General features: G+C 42.3%; 2 protein-coding genes across 3 annotated transcripts in view; one reads left to right on the plus strand and one right to left on the minus strand.

The window, feature by feature from the left end:
• kiaa2012 (KIAA2012 ortholog) overlaps window positions 1-5,295 on the minus strand; it is a 21,272-nt gene extending 15,977 nt beyond the window's left edge. Inside the window, exons 1-4 of the mRNA XM_086091233.1 lie at window positions 5,277-5,295; window positions 1,541-1,686; window positions 630-761; window positions 408-536 (exon numbers count right to left, since the gene is read on the minus strand). Of these exons, the coding sequence (XP_085947359.1) occupies window positions 408-536; window positions 630-761; window positions 1,541-1,686; window positions 5,277-5,295 (426 nt within the window). The remainder of the gene's footprint in view (window positions 1-407; window positions 537-629; window positions 762-1,540; window positions 1,687-5,276) is intronic.
• Window positions 3,496-16,479, plus strand: pomt1 (protein-O-mannosyltransferase 1). Of its 2 annotated transcripts, none has more exons than XM_086091779.1 (20): window positions 3,496-3,660; window positions 7,710-7,833; window positions 7,937-8,043; window positions 8,133-8,183; window positions 8,284-8,430; window positions 8,497-8,605; window positions 8,686-8,745; window positions 8,823-8,916; window positions 10,168-10,323; window positions 10,398-10,528; window positions 10,653-10,748; window positions 10,824-10,916; window positions 10,987-11,083; window positions 14,873-14,965; window positions 15,044-15,161; window positions 15,286-15,383; window positions 15,461-15,574; window positions 15,680-15,806; window positions 15,879-16,056; window positions 16,209-16,479. In XM_086091779.1, the coding sequence occupies exons 2-20, from the start codon at window positions 7,718-7,720 to the stop codon at window positions 16,381-16,383; spliced, it is 2,160 nt and encodes a 719-aa protein (XP_085947905.1). In that variant the 5' UTR covers window positions 3,496-3,660; window positions 7,710-7,717; the 3' UTR covers window positions 16,384-16,479. The 2 variants fall into 2 exon arrangements, with proteins under 2 accessions (XP_085947905.1, XP_085947906.1); XM_086091780.1 differs by having other exon boundaries at window positions 10,291-10,323.
• Window positions 16,480-16,710: the final 231 nt, after the last annotated feature.

Genomic DNA, 16,710 nt, shown 5'->3' on the forward strand with positions numbered 1-16,710 from the left:
TTTAATTTTGTAATTAAGATAAGAGTAAAGTACCGGTAGTAAAAATTTTGCTTATGTGCTCTCCTTTGGCGTGACAGAGTCTGCCTCACTCACCTTTTTGTAAATCTGTGATTTACCCAGTTCACATCGCACCCATGTATTTGAATACAAAATATGCCAATTCAGCAATTTTGACTGTGATCTCGCGGACGCCGTTGGCTACAGTGTATTCACACAGATGTACATCATTAATTATTAATAATAACAATATATGATTGAATGTCATTAGGGCAAATGTTGTCAGTTTTAAAAATGATGGTGACTCCTGACTTATGCAGGTGCATAAAAATTTGCAGGTGTCTGTAATAAAGTGATGAAGTGATGGCATACCGAGTGAAAGGCAGAGGTTGTGGTCACTTCCTACTTACCTGATCTTTCTGTTGATGCAAGTTGAGAGCATCCAGCCGGTGGTCCACTTCCTGCGTGTGCTGCCGTGTGATCCGCCTCCTCTTCTCTGGCCCCTGTGACCTACATTCAGTTCCTAGTGTAACCAAGTCCTGTAGGGAGATTGAACTTTTGGTGGTTTCGTTCTGATAAAGTCGAAGGAGTTTTTGGAGACAAGGTGGGGAGTTAAGAGTGCTCATTCATACTCGTGAGTATAGAAGGAGAGGTCCTCGGCGAGTGCTGTACGTCTTCGGGATGGTTGACTCTTGGCTCCTGAGCAAACTTCCACTGTTGGTTAGATGCAGTAGAGCATCATGGGATTTCCAGATGTAGTAGTCCTACAGTGTTTTGGATACATCTTTTAATGACATTTGTATGGATCGAAGCAGTCCTCATTTAATTAAAGCCACACTATCAATATCGTTAGAAACAACCCCCCAACATGTTGGGTTAAAATGAATAGCCCATAAACTTTTAGTGTTGTTTGGTACAAAATTACCCAATTTTTAGGTCTTGTTTTATTCAAAACCGCCCAATTTTTTTAATTTGCTTTGTGTAAAATAACCCAGAAAGTTGGGTGAAATTGACACAAGTGATGAATCGGTCCTTGTGTTACCTAAATTGGATTATTTTTGACCCAACTGTTTTCAGAGTGTTGCTTGAATCAAAATAGCAAAACGGGCCAAAGAACACAACCAATTAAATATTAAAATCATAGTCAGTCCGGTGGCCCGTTTGTTTATTTTATATTTTTGAGTTGGATCATACTTTTTTTTTCATTTTTTATTTTAGATTTAACAAAACAAAATGAGTCACATTTTTGTTTTTTGATTGGCAATTGAAATGGGAAAGAATGAATAATGCACATATTTGCCTTTTTTTTTTTTAAATCTGTTATTTTGTCAATAATTTTGAATTTACTTCTTTTTTTTTCAAGCGTGCCAAAAAAAGATTGTCAGTGTGATACATTGTGTTCATCTACAACTATTTATATTTATTTTCTTTAAGATAATTAGCAAAAATAATGAGAGAGCAATCACGAAAACAAGTAACAAATTACCATTTTTACTTCACTCTAATGCTAAAACATTTCAAGCAAAATATGACATGTGGGTACCTGTGGCGTGAAGCAGACGTCCAGGCGGCCATGATCGCCCGCACTCTCTGTGAGGACACGACCGCACCCCCGACTCAGCGGCGACAGAGACAAATCCTTCATGGTGTTACTTCCTATCTCATCCAAAGAAGCATTTATTAAACAAGCTCAATCATTCCAAATGATGTAAAAATCCCATTCATGGATTTCCTTAATGGTGGAAAACTTTGTTATGGAAAAATGGACAATGATCGTACCTGCTGTCTCCTTAGTTTTTGTTAGCGCATGAGTGCTTGTTGCTAGGATGTATGATTCAGTACTTTGTGTTAGCGTTGCCCCAGCTGTAGCTGCTTGGATTAACACACTCACACAAAACACACGTGCACACACATTTTGAATAGGAATGTCCAGGAAGTGTCCTGATTGTGTAAGTAAATGGAGGACAGAATCAGGATTTTTGTTGGCTAATTCTGTCCACAAGCTGCATGAATGTATACTAAAATAAATAAATAATGCACCTAATCAATCAGATCGATTAATTCTTAATTCTTCCTCTTATTAACATATGCCAGACAACTCAAGACAAGAGTTTGGGGAAAGCCTTTTAATGCACCAATGGTGTGGACAAATATGCCCATGTTTAAAAATGACAGTGCAACTCAAAGTACTTACATTATTAAAATACAATCCCACCATTGCCCCCACCCGGACCCCCACAACCCTTAAAGATGCAAAGTTGAAACACGCATATTCAGACACATACAAGTATAAGGTAAGAAAGCAATGGCTGACTGCGGTTCCCATCTGACGTCACTCGACAATGGCCATCCCCACTGAGAGACAGACCGTGAATGGCAAAACATAGTTGACATGATTTTAAACAGATATTTATTTATATTTATATATTGTTATTTTAATTGGTTATTTGAAATAGGTTCACGTACGTACAACGTGATTTGAAATGACTGTGTTAACCAGAACAACAAACAATTTATCACATTCAGCCATCTTTGTTGTTTACATTTGTCTCAAACACTTTGAGGTCGGAATTGGGAGAATCCAAGTGGGATATATCTGACTTCTCACCTTCCTTGATGCAGGACAAATGGACTTTACTCGCTATAGGGAGAAGTGAAGCCACTGGTGGCCATTTTACGATGCCACTTGCAAAGCATGCCTAACTTCAATAGCCCTACATTGGTTTCTCCGCTGCCTTTTCACGTTATTTTGGTGAAAATACCAGTGTGTGATGTACGGTTGTATAAGCCTATGAGAAGTGCTACGTGCACATTTCATCAGTAAGAATGCAATTGTAATTTTTCTCTTATCAGGTATGTCTCAGAATGCTACTTAAAGATTTGTCTGCATTTTGTTGTCAGAACCATCAAAAATGAAATGAAAGCAAAGCTCACCAGGGGAAAAAATTGCTGCGAAATGTAAACCTTACCTCTGTAAGTCACAATTCACAATTAGGGTTGGGGAATGCAGGTCCAGAAAGTAAAAACCTTGCCACAGTTTGGCTTTAGCCACAGGTGCTTCTACTCAATTGGCAGGTCAACAAGCTCGCCTCCACCTGTTGATGAGAAGCATCTGTGGCTAAAACCGAACTGTTTACTTCCTGGGCCTGGATTCCCCAACCCTGTTTACAATACTCTGAATGGTTGATGCAAACTGTGAAGTTCGTTCTTTGAGAGGCTGTCATTATTCTAAGAGAGAAGAACCAAACAGAAGTTGTTAGTGGCAACGTAAAATGGCTGCCGACGGCTTCAGCCGTAGGGGACGATTGTAAGTCCATTCATAAGCTCGTGGCGTGCATGAGGTTCTACGTTAACGTTATTATTATTATTTTAATTGTGAAATGAAAACACCGTAATTAATCGATTGGTCATTACTGGTTGGCTGTGTAAGAAAGTTCGAGTAGTAGGAGCTGCTGTCTCCATAGCAACGACCAGGGTTGCTAGCTGAGCAGCAAGTGAGCCGGCCAGACATAACTAATCGTCACGGAAACGTCGCTTGCAAGCTAACGTTAAGTTAGCAAAGGAGGAGGACTGAACGGCACCGGCCTGAGGCTTGGTTGCTGCTGCGTGGCCAGGATGAGCCGCTTGACACGTTCGACCTGACGGCACCGCTGTGAGCGCACTGTAAGCATGGGCCTCAGAATTAGCATTAGCTTTAGCATGGACAGCCAGCGTCAGCCTCAAGCGACATATTGCGTGCGTGCTAGCGAGGCTAATGCTAGCTGTGGCTGAATTCGTTCTATCGTCATGATGGATGAGCGACAATGTTACATCCATCAGGAAGCAAAGTTAGCAAAAGTACTTAGATTGCCTGCTCAGAGAGGTGCTGGTCTTTGTGCTTAAGTAAAAGTTAAAAAAGTACCGATTTTGAAATATAGTGAAGTATAAAGTAAAAGTGAATTACTGAGGTGGCAATAGTACCCATAGCATGTACTTATGTAGATATACAAATATACCTGCGTTGTAGTAGAAATAAGAAAGAAAAATAGATTAGGCGATGTGACTATAGTCTTCTTCTTTTCCTTTCGGCTTTTCCCTTCTGGGGTCGCCACAGCGAGTCGGTTGCCTCCATCTAACCCTGTCCTCTGCATCCCTTGCTCTCACACCAACTATCTTCATGTCCTCTTTAACTACATCCATAAACCTCCTCTTTGGTTTTTCTCTAGACTTCCTGCTTGGCGTTTGGAAACTCAGCAACCTTCTGCCAATATACTCACTGTCTCTCCTCAGGACATGTCCAAACCATATCAGTCTGGCCTCTCTGACTTTATCTCCAAAGCCTCTAACATGTGCTGTCCCTCTGATGTACTCATTCCTGATTCTATCCATCCTGGTCACTCCCAAAGAGACCCTCAGCATCTTCATCTCTGCCACCTCCAGCTCTGCCTTTTCCTCAGTGGCACTGTCTCTAGACCAAACAACATTGCTGGTCTCACCACAATTTTATAAACCTTTCCTTTCATTTTAGCTTAAACTCTTCTATCACACATCACACCTGACACTTTTCTCCACCCGTTCCAGCCTGCCTGCACACGCTTCTTCACTTCTTTTCCACACTCTCCATTGCTCTGAACTGTTTACTCTAAATATTTAAATTCCTCCACCTTCTTGATCTCTTCTCCCTGTAACCTCACTCTTCCACTTGGGTCCCTCCCATTCACACACAGATACTCCGTCTTGCTACAGCTAACCTTCATTCCCCTCCTTTCCAGGGCAAACCTCCACGCCTCTAGCTTCTACTCCACCTGTTCCCTGCTCTCACTACAGATCACAATGTCATCAGTAAACATCATAGTCCATGGAGATTCCTGTCTAACCTCATCTGTCATCCTGTCCATTACCATAGCAAACAAGAATGGGCTCAGAGCTGATCCCTGATGTAGTCCCACCTCCACTTTGAACTCCTCCGCCACACCTACAGCACACTTCCTCATACAAAACCACAGTTCCTCTCTGGGCACCCCGTCATAAGCTTTCTCCAGATTACAATGACATAATGCAGCTCATTCTGACCTTCTCCGTACTTCTCTATCAAGCAAATACTGCATCTGTGGTTCTCTCTTTTTAAATTTTTATTTTTTTTGGGCCATGAAACCATACTGCTGCTCACAAATGTTCACCTCTGCCCTCAGTCTAGTTTCAACTACTCTTTCCCATAGCTTCATTGTGTGGCTCATTAGCTTTATTCCTCTGTAGTTGCCACAACTCTGCACGTCTCCCTTGTTCTTAAAAATGGGTACCAGCACTCTTCTCCTCCATTCCTCAGGCATCTTCTCACTATTTAAAATCCTGTTGAACAACCCTGTCAGAAATTATACTGCTACCTCTCCTAGACACTTCCCTACCTCCACAGGTATGTCATCAGGACCGAGTGCCTTTCCACTCTTCATCCTCTTCAATGCCCTTCTTACTTCATCCTTACTAATCTTTGCTATTTCCTGGTCCACAACAGTCACCTCTTCTACTCTTCGTTCTCTCTCATTTTCCTCATTCATCAACTCTTCAAAGTACTCTTTCCATCTTCCCATCACACTTCTGGCATCTATCAACACACTTCCATCCCTATCCTTTATTACCCTAAACTTCTTATCTTAGGCAATTCATATCTTTGTTTTTAAAATTCTAACAAAAAGGCAGAGGGCTCCCAGGCACAGCAACATATTTTAGAAAGTTTAATTAAAGCCTAAACAAATAAATGGCTCCCTCAAGTTTTCTATAGTAAACAAAATTTTCCAAAATTTTAATATAACTGAAATGATGTTGTTGTTTTTTACTTAGCTTTGCTTTAAGTTTAAACAAAAACGGCAGGGAGTTCCTTCAGCAGAATCTCTTGGAAAGTTAACTGAAAATTTAAATCCGTAAATAATTCCCTGAGGTTTATACAATTTTAAGATGATCTGTTATTGGATAGCACTAGATATGGAAAAAAGGCAGATGCCGATATGTGCATCAAAATGCCAAATATTGCCGGCAATAATCAGCCTTGCTGATAATTGGTCTAAATTAAGCCGAAACAACAAGGATTCCCGCACACCACCATGAAATTACAATAAGGGAACCTGTAATAATTCTTCCAAGATAAGTATTTTTGGGGTTATTTTCTCTTCAAATGTTCAGAAGTGTTAACACATTGCTATTGACAAAAAAAAAAGTAAACCTCATGAAAAATGATTGAGAAATGGGCAAGTTACGACTTATTTTCAATGTTTATGATGAGGCCATCGCCTCTGGCAACATGGTCGCCGCGCCACATCGGCATGCGTTCGGAACACAACTCTGAAAGTGGGAGTGGTCGGTGTGGCAGTGTGCGCTCCCCTTCTATGAATTAATGAATGCACCCATGTTTTGTTGTTGTGATCAGCAGAACTACTGTAAACATTTGCTACAGTGGCTCTTTCAGTAATAGCGTTAAGCCACCACCAACTTTAGAAAAAGTTAATGTCTTACAAACTTGAAGTACATGAATAATGAATGAGGTAGTTTAAATCCCCCGTCTGCCCACAACCCTCACATCTGGCTTGTACAATTTTAATTCGTCCTGCCTGACACTCTGGATGCTCCGTGTCCCTAGTTGGAACGAGAAGAGCGCGCTCCGGCATTCCTATTTTGTGGCACTCCGAATAACCGAAGGATAGGGTGGAACCATTTCAAAAGAAGAATTGTGATTTTTGGGACAGATATTGTGATTTGGATTGGATTCACAGGTTTTTTTTCTTTTTGTTTCAAGTCAAGCTTCAGGGAAATATTCACTATATTTTGAGTTTGCCAATTTAACTATGAATATTAGGGGTGGGAGTCTTTGACTGTCTCACGATTTGGTTCTCATTTTTGATTCTGCGAGTCGATTCAGTATGAATTTTTGATTCAGTACAATTTTTGATTCAATATGATTTGATTGACAATGATTTCTGCTTTAATTTATAGATGTACAAAGAATTGTCATGATCTGCTCCAGTCTGACTCGCTAATGCTAATTAGCGCGCTACTCACGGCACTTTTATCACTAAAAAGGATGGCTATTCATACAAAACGCTTCAAGAATGTATACAGAGAAGCATGTTAACATTGCTCACCGGCATATGCTCTTCCTACGCTGCTACACAACTTTTATTGGCATAACTTGATCGTGACTTTTTCCTTCTACTCTCTAACTACAACTTAACAGTGTATCAGAACGCGCAGAACCACACTGCCCCTAAGTGGCCAAATTGGCAGCGCTCCCATTAAAAGCACACACAAACAAGGGCAAAACAGTATAAAATAATTTTAATAAAATCGATATTGTGACATTTAAAATCGATTTTGAATCGTACTAAATGAGAATCGTGATTCTTATCCGAATCACTTTTTCGGCACACCTTTAATGAATATACCGAAAATGTCCTTAGTTTTTGTCTTTGTCAATTTAAAACATGAGCCTTTCAAATGTATTTATTACTGTATGACAGCACAACCTTAAGCTGGCAGAAGGTAAGTCAAATAGTCGTCTGGGATTTGTGGTCGTTTTACTATGTGTCGCCCAGAAGCAACGTCATCTAGCGGCAGCCCAAAAAAAACTAGGCAACAGCCGTGCTTGCAGCTTGTGTTTGGATTGGAATGTCTTCCCTGTTTTTGTTATTTTGTTCAGCTCTTAATGCGACACTAGGTAACAAGTGCTCTACTTGTTTGATTAGTGTTGAGGATGGTGCTGCGGCTCCCCCTGGTGGTGACCGTCCACGTGGACCTCCTTCTACTCCTGGTGTCGCTCCTTGCCTTCTGGACAAGGGTGCACCGCCTCGCGCACCCCAATGCCGTCGTGTAAGCAACTTACATTCAGTACACCTAATAATATCATATCTAATACAATTTCAATGTCTTATAATATAATGGGACATTTGTGTGTGTATGTGTTTATGCGCAGCTTTGACGAAGTGTACTACGGCCAGTTTGTATCTCTTTACATGAAGAGAATTTTCTTCATTGATGACAGCGGACCGCCACTCGGTCACATGATCCTGGCCATGGGGGGTGGGTTACCATGACGACCAAATACCTGTCTAATAAATGTGTATGTGTGTGTGTGTCACTGATGTGGTGTTCGTGTTTGTACTTTGCAGCCTACTTAGGAGATTTTGATGGCAACTTCACATGGAACCGAATAGGAGCAGGTAAAACAACATACACCTTTGTACAGTTGTATGTGTATACGTACGCATGCGCGTGTGTTTTGCATTGTTTACCGCGTGTGTCTGTTTGTTTTTCGTACAGAGTACCCATGCGGTGTGAGCGTGTGGAGTCTGCGTGTACTGCCGGCCGCGTGCGGAGCGTTGTGCGTTCCTTTGGCGTATTGCGTGACTTTGGAGTTGGGCTTTGGTCACATGTCAGCATTGGGAGCAGCACTTCTCCTGTTGCTAGGTAACCACGTGTCTCACGCACACGCGTACACATAATCAACTGAGGTGTCCCTGATGTTGTTTGCAGACAACGCTCTGATTGTCCAATCACGGCTGATGTTGCTGGAGTGTGTCCTGATCTTCTTCATCCTCTTGTCCTTCCTGTCTTACCTGCGCTTCTACCGTGCCGCCAGCAGGTGAGTCCAGACCCTCGCCACATCTGAACTATGACCTTGCAGGGACGACATGTTGTGACCTCTGACCTGTGACCTCACAGCTGGCCTGTCAGATACAGTTGGCTCCTCCTCTCTGGAACGTCCTGCTTTGCCACCATCGGGTCAGGAAAAGACACACGCTTACACACACACACACACACACACAAACATTGTGACTCATGTGTGCTTGCATGTTCAGGGTGAAGTACATGGGCATCTTCTCCTACCTGCTGCTGGTCGGCGTGGCCTGTGTGCACTGCTGGAAGTTGATTGGCGACACTCGTGTGAGCGGCGTGAGTACACACAAGCACACGCTGAACATTAGGGCCCGATTGATTAATCGGCTGATCGGCCAAATCAATTACTATTATTATTTCCCCTTAAAACGTTATCGAAGAAAACCGAAGTTTCCGACACTGAAAGTACCCCGAATGCACCATTTTGCTTGCTTATCATTAGCAACTAGCAAGTGTGTAGCAAATGTTATTCTGTTGTCCCTAAGCGTCCTTTAAGCTGTTTAATGGCACCGCAGTTGGAGTTAAATGTAAAACTAAACACACGACGTTAAGAATTACATCCACTATATATTTAAATACAAAACATGCTTCGTTTTTAAAACATTGCTTAGCCTAGTGCTAATGCTAATAACAAAGGGAAGATCCCATTCAAACGCTAACAAGAAGTTAACATTGACTATGGGAGTGTTTTTCCTTCAAATAGCGAATATTCACACACAAATGGTGTGGGAACACATACCCACACGTGAGATAACATTATGCAAGGGCACAGATTCTTCCCAATGTGTGAAAAACGAGTTTTTAATATAATTCAATCGCAACTTTCTTCTGAACTCACTTTAAGTGTGTACACAATGGATGTACAGCACCACACTGCCCCCAAAAGGCAAAGGAACAGTCAGTATTTGTTCTTACTGTTTTTTCAGTTGCTATTATTTTAGTTGATTCTATTCTTATTTCACTTTCTTATTGTTTTATTTTGTTATTGTCCTTTCAAGTTATTTAAAGTTGATATTTCAAGGATTCAAAGTCTTTCTTTTCTCAAAATTCAAGGATGATTTTTTTTTTGGTCTTAACACACATTTCCACATGACATGAGGTCCCAGGTTAGCCCAGTAAGTCCCAAGACTTGTGAAAATAACACAAGATAAAAATATATAAACGAAAAAGGGAATGCTTTACAGCAAGTAAGAATGGTTTTATTATTGGCACATAAATCTATACAATAACCTTGTATACTTCATGCAATTTGTTGATAAGGTCAAAAAATGGGCTTGTCATTCAAAGCAGAGAATCTTAATAGCGAAGGTTTGTGCATAAGTGACACCCATTGAAAGAATTGGGGACGGGGTAATTTTATGCATTATATATATTTTTAAATAATCGACAGATTCATCGGTAATCAGTATTTTTCTTCTTCCAAAAATCGATATCGGCATTGGCCTAAAAAAGTGCATATCAGTCGAGCCCTACTGAACATCCCCAGAAGCCCTTCAACACGTCTGACTGTGTGTTTGTGTGTGTTAGTTGAGTGTGTTTGTCGAGTGTGTGTGTCGCGGTGTGTGTCTGTTGGTGGTTCCTGTCATGCTTTACGTCCTCTGCTTCTATCTGCACCTCACCTTTCTACACCGCACTGGACCGCACGACCAGCTAATGAGCCCCGCCTTTCAAGCTAGCCTTGAGGTACACATGCACACAAACACACATACTGAAAAACACATGATGCTGATTAATTAATTGATTGATTGCGTTGTCAGGGCGGTCTGTCACGGATTACGCAAGGTCAGCCTCTGGAGGTCGCTTATGGCAGTCAGGTGACTTTGAGAAGCTCTGCCTCCCAGCCAATCCCATGCTGGTTGCATTCTCACAAAGCCAACTATCCAATCAGGTATCCTGCCGTCAGCTCACAGTGACCAGCAGCCAATCAGGTGGCACCTTGCTAACTCTGTTTGTGCATGTGTATCTGCGTACATGTTTGTATGTGGTATCCATGTGTGTGCCTGCATTCGCAGGTATGAGAACGGTCGCGGCAGCTCTCACCAGCAGCAGGTGACCTGTTACGCCTTCAAAGATGTCAACAACTGGTGGATCGTTAAGAACGCCGACAGGTAGGTGGCCCGGTGGTGGGAGCGCAGTCAACGTGTGTCAATGTGTCCGTCACGTGTGCATCACATGTTTGTCAGGGCTGATCTCACCGTTGGCCATCCTCCTCGCGCGGTGCGTCACGGGGACGTGGTCCAGCTGCTTCACGGGATGACATCACGATTCCTCAACAGGTGATTGGTCTTCATCCAACGATGCATTTGGGGAATTTGACTTAATTGTGTATTTTATCGTGTGCGATAGCCACGACGTCGCAGCCCCCGTCAGCCCCCATGCCCAGGAAGTGTCGGGCTACATTGACTTCAACGTATCCATGCCTGTGCAGAACCTTTGGAGAGTGGTAAGGCACCTCACGGGAATTTATTGGGTTCTCAGTGTGAATGTCACAGCTCACCTGTCTTCTGGGTTTGGCCTCCCGAGGGCAAGTTGACGTCAATTTCAGTTGCCAGTAGAGGGCAGTGTTAGACCAAAATGGCAACCCCCAGAGATCTTTGAAAATGTATATATTAATGTGCTTAATTCTTATTCTACTCATGCAACACTATTCAGAATATTGTGTTTAGACTAGTGGGGGCACATTAAACATCATTGCAATTTTTTTTTTAAATGCCCTGAGTTACGGTTTAATCGATGCTTTCCTTTCCTTGCTGCCAAATTGTAAACTTCTCAAGAGGACTTTCAGATTGTGGCTGTTGTTCCCATAGAGAAGTATTTCGCTCCTCAAGTCACTTGCTTTTATTTTGCAACAATCATAGATAGGGGTGTTAGAAAAAATCGATTCGGCAATATATCGCGATATTACAGCGCGCAACTCTCGTATCGATTCAATTCAAATCAAATTTTAAACATCAATTTTTTATGGGAATATTCAACAAACCATCTTACTTAGGGTTAGGATTCACACATTAAGCATGAAAGAATGTCATATTAATGGAACATTAAGCCTTAATATTTTATTTCAGTGCTGTTCAAACATGAAACAGACTGCAAACTGTTTGTTAAATGCAGTGGCTCAGTTATAAGCCTGAATTTTCAGGTAAATAAATACATTTTCATACAAATCTTACAGTGTACATGTACAAGTTTACTGATTAGTATTTTCTAAATTTGAGTAAAAATAAATAAATCGCAATAATAAATTTATAGATTTGCATCTGGATTAATCAGTATCGAATCGTGACCTATGAAACGAGATATGAATCGAATCGCCAGGTATTAGGCAATTCACAGCCCTAATCATAGATACAGAAGCAGGCTTAACCCCAGCGCTTTATTAGCTCGGCAGCCCACCAAGCTTTCCTTGTCCCCCCACCAGGCTTTCCTTGTCCCCCCACCAAGCTAAGCCCCTCCCCAAATAATAATGTTTAGCTTGTGCGCACTGATTTCTCCAGTCAATGAATGACGAATAGTAATCATTGGATGTTTTTCGCCACTCCAACCCCCACTTCAGCGAACATTCTATATGATTTGGGCATATAATTTATGAAAATAACCTTGATCCTGGCAAATAAAGTATAAACTGTTATATGCACAATCAACTTAAAGCTGCACATCTGCAGACAGACGGTGGGAAATTCGAAACCAAACCCAGTCTTAAAACTATTGGCCAGAGGCTTGCAGGAGTTTCCATTGTGAAGAGCTAAGGTGTTAATCCACTAATTAGAAGATGTTTCAGACATAAATGGTCAAATAAAAAAAAGGCTATTATAGAGATATTTTTGGCCAAATTGATACATATAGCAGCTTTAAGCATTTGGCAAAATCGGCTCATGTAAATGGCAGAACCCTTGGCTCATCTCATTTCTCTGTTTGCACCTAGGTCCTCGCAACCCACTCCTCTGTTTACATGAGAGACTTGTAAATATGTACACAGTGTTGATATGTTGTTTATGTATTATGTTGAATGTAAAAACAGTGTAAAATCATCAGAACATTTTAATTTATTTATGTTAACAAATGCATTTGTCAAAAATGACAGCTTAATTACAACAAACTTTATAAATACTGTAGGTGGTTGGTTAGTAGTAGTGATCATGAGCCAGTGAACAGGCAGCACAATAAGTACAGTATATTCAAACTAAAACCAATTACAGAAACATATTAACTGTGCAATTTGAAGGTCTGCTCTGTCCACGGTCAAGCTGTGTCACCATTGAGGAATTAAAAGACTTCTGCATCGGATATCACTTCGACAAAGATTTTATTTTTAATTTCAAATGGCTTACCTTCAAGGGGGACATCACAGTTGCTCAGGTCTCAGGTAACAAACTATCACAGCTTGGCTTCAGAAAACAGGTGAGCTGTGATTGGTTGCAAAATGACCGCCCTCTGAGATGGTATGGTAAAGGCCTAGATACACCAATCCGACGTCGGTCACATCCGACTCCTACCCCCTGTCGCGTCGGCCCAGATGTCGGCACGTCGCGTAGAAAAATGACGTAAATACACACTGCACCGACACCGACTATTACGTACCTTCAGCGCATGCGCAATAAGTAATTCTCCTCCGTACCATCGGCGGCAGTAGTCATTATTCCTAAAGACAACTGGCAACCTCTTTACGGTGGCGGGAAATTAAAACGTAAACAACTCATACCAGTGTTGACAGCGGCGCCGGTGTAAACACCGTGGCCAACTGGTGAAGCGAAAACGGGCGCTGGGACAAGCTTCGTCCCCTTCTTGTTCCCGAACGCATGGCTGTACTCCGTTGTGGCGTATTCTGGATCCTGTCGATCGGTCGTGCTGCCCTCCAGCTTTGAAGGAGCTTCCTCGAGACCGCCGGACGGAAGGGCCATGCACCCCTGCTGCTCCCACAAGGATCGCGCTGTTAAATGTGCGGTCATTGACAAACAAAACGTTTATTTTGAGGGAGTTTTTACTTTCCAGCAACTTGGATTTCCTCTGCCTGTCGGAGACCTGGACTGTCGCTGGTGAGTCCACCGCTATGATTGAATTACTACCGCCTGGCCGTGCTTACTTGGACGCTCCAAGGACGTCGGGCCGAGGTGGAGGAATGGCGACTATTTAAAAAAATTAATAATGTAAACTATGTCTATTTACCACATCGATTCACAGCTTTGAAGCCAGCTTCTTTGAAGTCGGCCAAACTGTCACTGTGTCATTTACCGACCTCCAAAATGAAATAAGGACTTTTTAAACGACTTTGCGAATCTTCTTGCCAAAATCATGCTAAAATATGATCATATCCTCTTTATAGGGGACTTTAATATTCACGTGTGCTGTCCTGAAAAACCATAACGTTGAGTTTAGCATTGCTTATCCGCGTTGTCACTTGGTCTTCTTGTCCCATGTGCTGATTCGCTAGCTAACAGCCAATCACAGTGATCAAATGCCCCCGACGCCGATTCAACATGTCCAATTTGCTGGAAAATTATTCCAACTCGATCCGACTTCACAACAGTAATTTATACACTGATCAGACGGCGCATGCCGTCGGCCCAACTCTGTCCGACTCCCGACGTCGGATTGGTGTATCTAGGCCTTAAGATGGATAGATGTGGTATCCTAGTTTAGGTAAGCCATTTTAAGCTTCTTCCTTTTTTATTTTTTTACTGTAGTTAGAAAGGCAAGTTTCAAATTCAACCAGAACTCGTTCATTGCTGTCAACACAATTAGGGAACGGGGATTTGGGCTGCGAGTCCCACCTTTACTGTTCTTGGTCTGTTTTCCCCCAAAAAATGCTACTTATACTCCAGAGCAACACTTATATGATAAATTTTCTTCTTCATTATGTTTTTTTTTCATTTTTTTTTTTTCATACGACTTGATGTTCTGCATATGCCAGATTTATGGATTACATTTATTGAAAGTTGTTAGTTTTAGTTGATTCGGTTATATTTTTAAATAAATTACGGCCTTGCTGCTTAGAGAGAAGTGACAGGCCAAAATCCAGATGTCAGCTAACAGGCAATCCTCATACAACATATGGTTGAACTAAATAACAGAGTGGAAAAATAAATATTACGTCAAGATTTATGGAAGTGGTGAAAATGATGACGATGATTACAGCATGGCGAAATTGACGACAATATTGATGATTATAACAACGATGATATTGATGACAACATTTACTGTTATTACAATGAAGATGACGATGTGGCTTTTTCAGGACATTCTGAACCGCGAGGATGATTCTGAGGTGTGGAAGACGATCTTGTCAGAGGTTCGCTTGGTTCACGTCAACACGTCAGCAGTCCTCAAAGTAGGGACAGAAAGTCGCCTCATATACAGCTCCGTTAATTCCTCCTCATTCACAGAAACCCATCTGTGTGTTTGTTAGTTGAGTGGCTTGTCTCTTCCAGAATGGGCATCGGGTCAGATGGAGGTAGTTGCAGAGAAGGTGAAAGGTCACAGCAACGGAGTGACATGGACGGTGGAGGAGCACAGATATGGAACCAGTACGCCCAGTCAACTCATCTCTCACACTTTATTATTTATTCATTTATTATGTTATCCAGTTATTTCTATGCGGGAAGCTGCAACAGACATGCTAACTAATAGTGCATGTGTTCATGTTTGCAGGTGAGGAGCAGAAGGACAGGGAGGCGGAGCTTCACTCCCCCACGCACATTGACGTGAACCGGAAGATTTCCCTGTGGTCCAAGTTTCTGGAGGTTCAGGTGCATTGTCGCCGCCGCAGGTGATGTCACAACATGATGTCCTTGATGATGATGTCATGCTGCGATGTCATCACCAGTGGAGAATGCTGACAGTGAAACAGGAAGATAATGAGCACAAATATAGCTCCCCCCCTTTAGAGTGGATCACCATGGAAACAAACATCGCCTACTGGCTCCACCCCTCCACGAATGTGAGACGCACTCGCGGAAACACAATCGTGTGTGTGTGTGTGTGTGTGTGTTTCTTTGATAGATTTTTAGTGAGTGAGTGATTATAACCTGTGTTTGTGTGTCAGGCTCAGATCCATCTGATTGGTAACCCAGTATCATGGGGTGTGGCCAACCTCAGCCTGCTGGCCTATCACATCATGGCAGCAATCTATCTACTGAGGAGGAGGCGGGGCATCAAAGACTTACCTGATTGTATATATACGCACACGCACACAACCAACAAACAAACTGCATCTCATTTAAATTAAGTGTTTGCGTGTGTAGCTGCATGGGAGCGTTTCGTGTTGCTGGGCGTCTTATGCGTTGGTGGCTGGTTGTTGAACTTCGTTCCGTTCGTGTTGATGGACAAGCGTCTGTTCCTGTACCACTACCTGCCCGCGCTCGTCTTCCTGCACCTGCTCAGTGCCGCCCTGTTGGAGCATGTATACATACACTTGCTCAGGTACACACACACACACACACACTATTATAGCTTAGCATCAGCGCCATCCATAACAGAAATAAACCTCAACCCTTGAGGCTCAGTGCTTCAAAAGGTCATCATGCATAAGAACAAGAGGTCATTTGACCGTGTGTGTGTCCATGTGTTTTCAGCAAAGACGCACACCGCCGCGTGCTGCTGGCGTGTGCGTTTGTCGTGTTGGTGTGCGTCTTCCTGTCCTATCACGCGTTCAGCCCTTTGACCTTTGGGAGCCCAGAGCTGTCAGCCAACAGTCTGCGAGCGCTCAAGTGGAGGAGCTCGTGGGACATCTTGTATCGACGGCGCTAGACTCCTCCCCCTCCGTGACAACACCTTTGTCAATGGACAGTGCTTTATGTCACATCACTTTTAACAAACAATAAAGTTAAAGTTTATTTTTAGTCACTTTGCCGTTTTTTCTTCGTGGTTTCCATCTATTCGTTTTCTAGAGCGCTTGTTATCATTAGGTAAGCTGGGGCCTATCGCGATTTACTTCAGTTGAGAGGCAGGGTACACCCTGAACTTGCCGCCAACCAATTGCAGCGTACATATACATATACATATACACAAAACAATGGAATGATTGCCAGTTAATGTCAGGACACATACAGTGGGAGGAAAAAGCATATGGAATGT

This window comes from Leptonotus elevatus, chromosome 12, assembly GCF_054856555.1.
Source record: "Leptonotus elevatus isolate MCC_2025b chromosome 12, RoL_Lele_1.0, whole genome shotgun sequence".
NCBI classification, from domain to species: domain Eukaryota; kingdom Metazoa; phylum Chordata; class Actinopteri; order Syngnathiformes; family Syngnathidae; genus Leptonotus; species Leptonotus elevatus.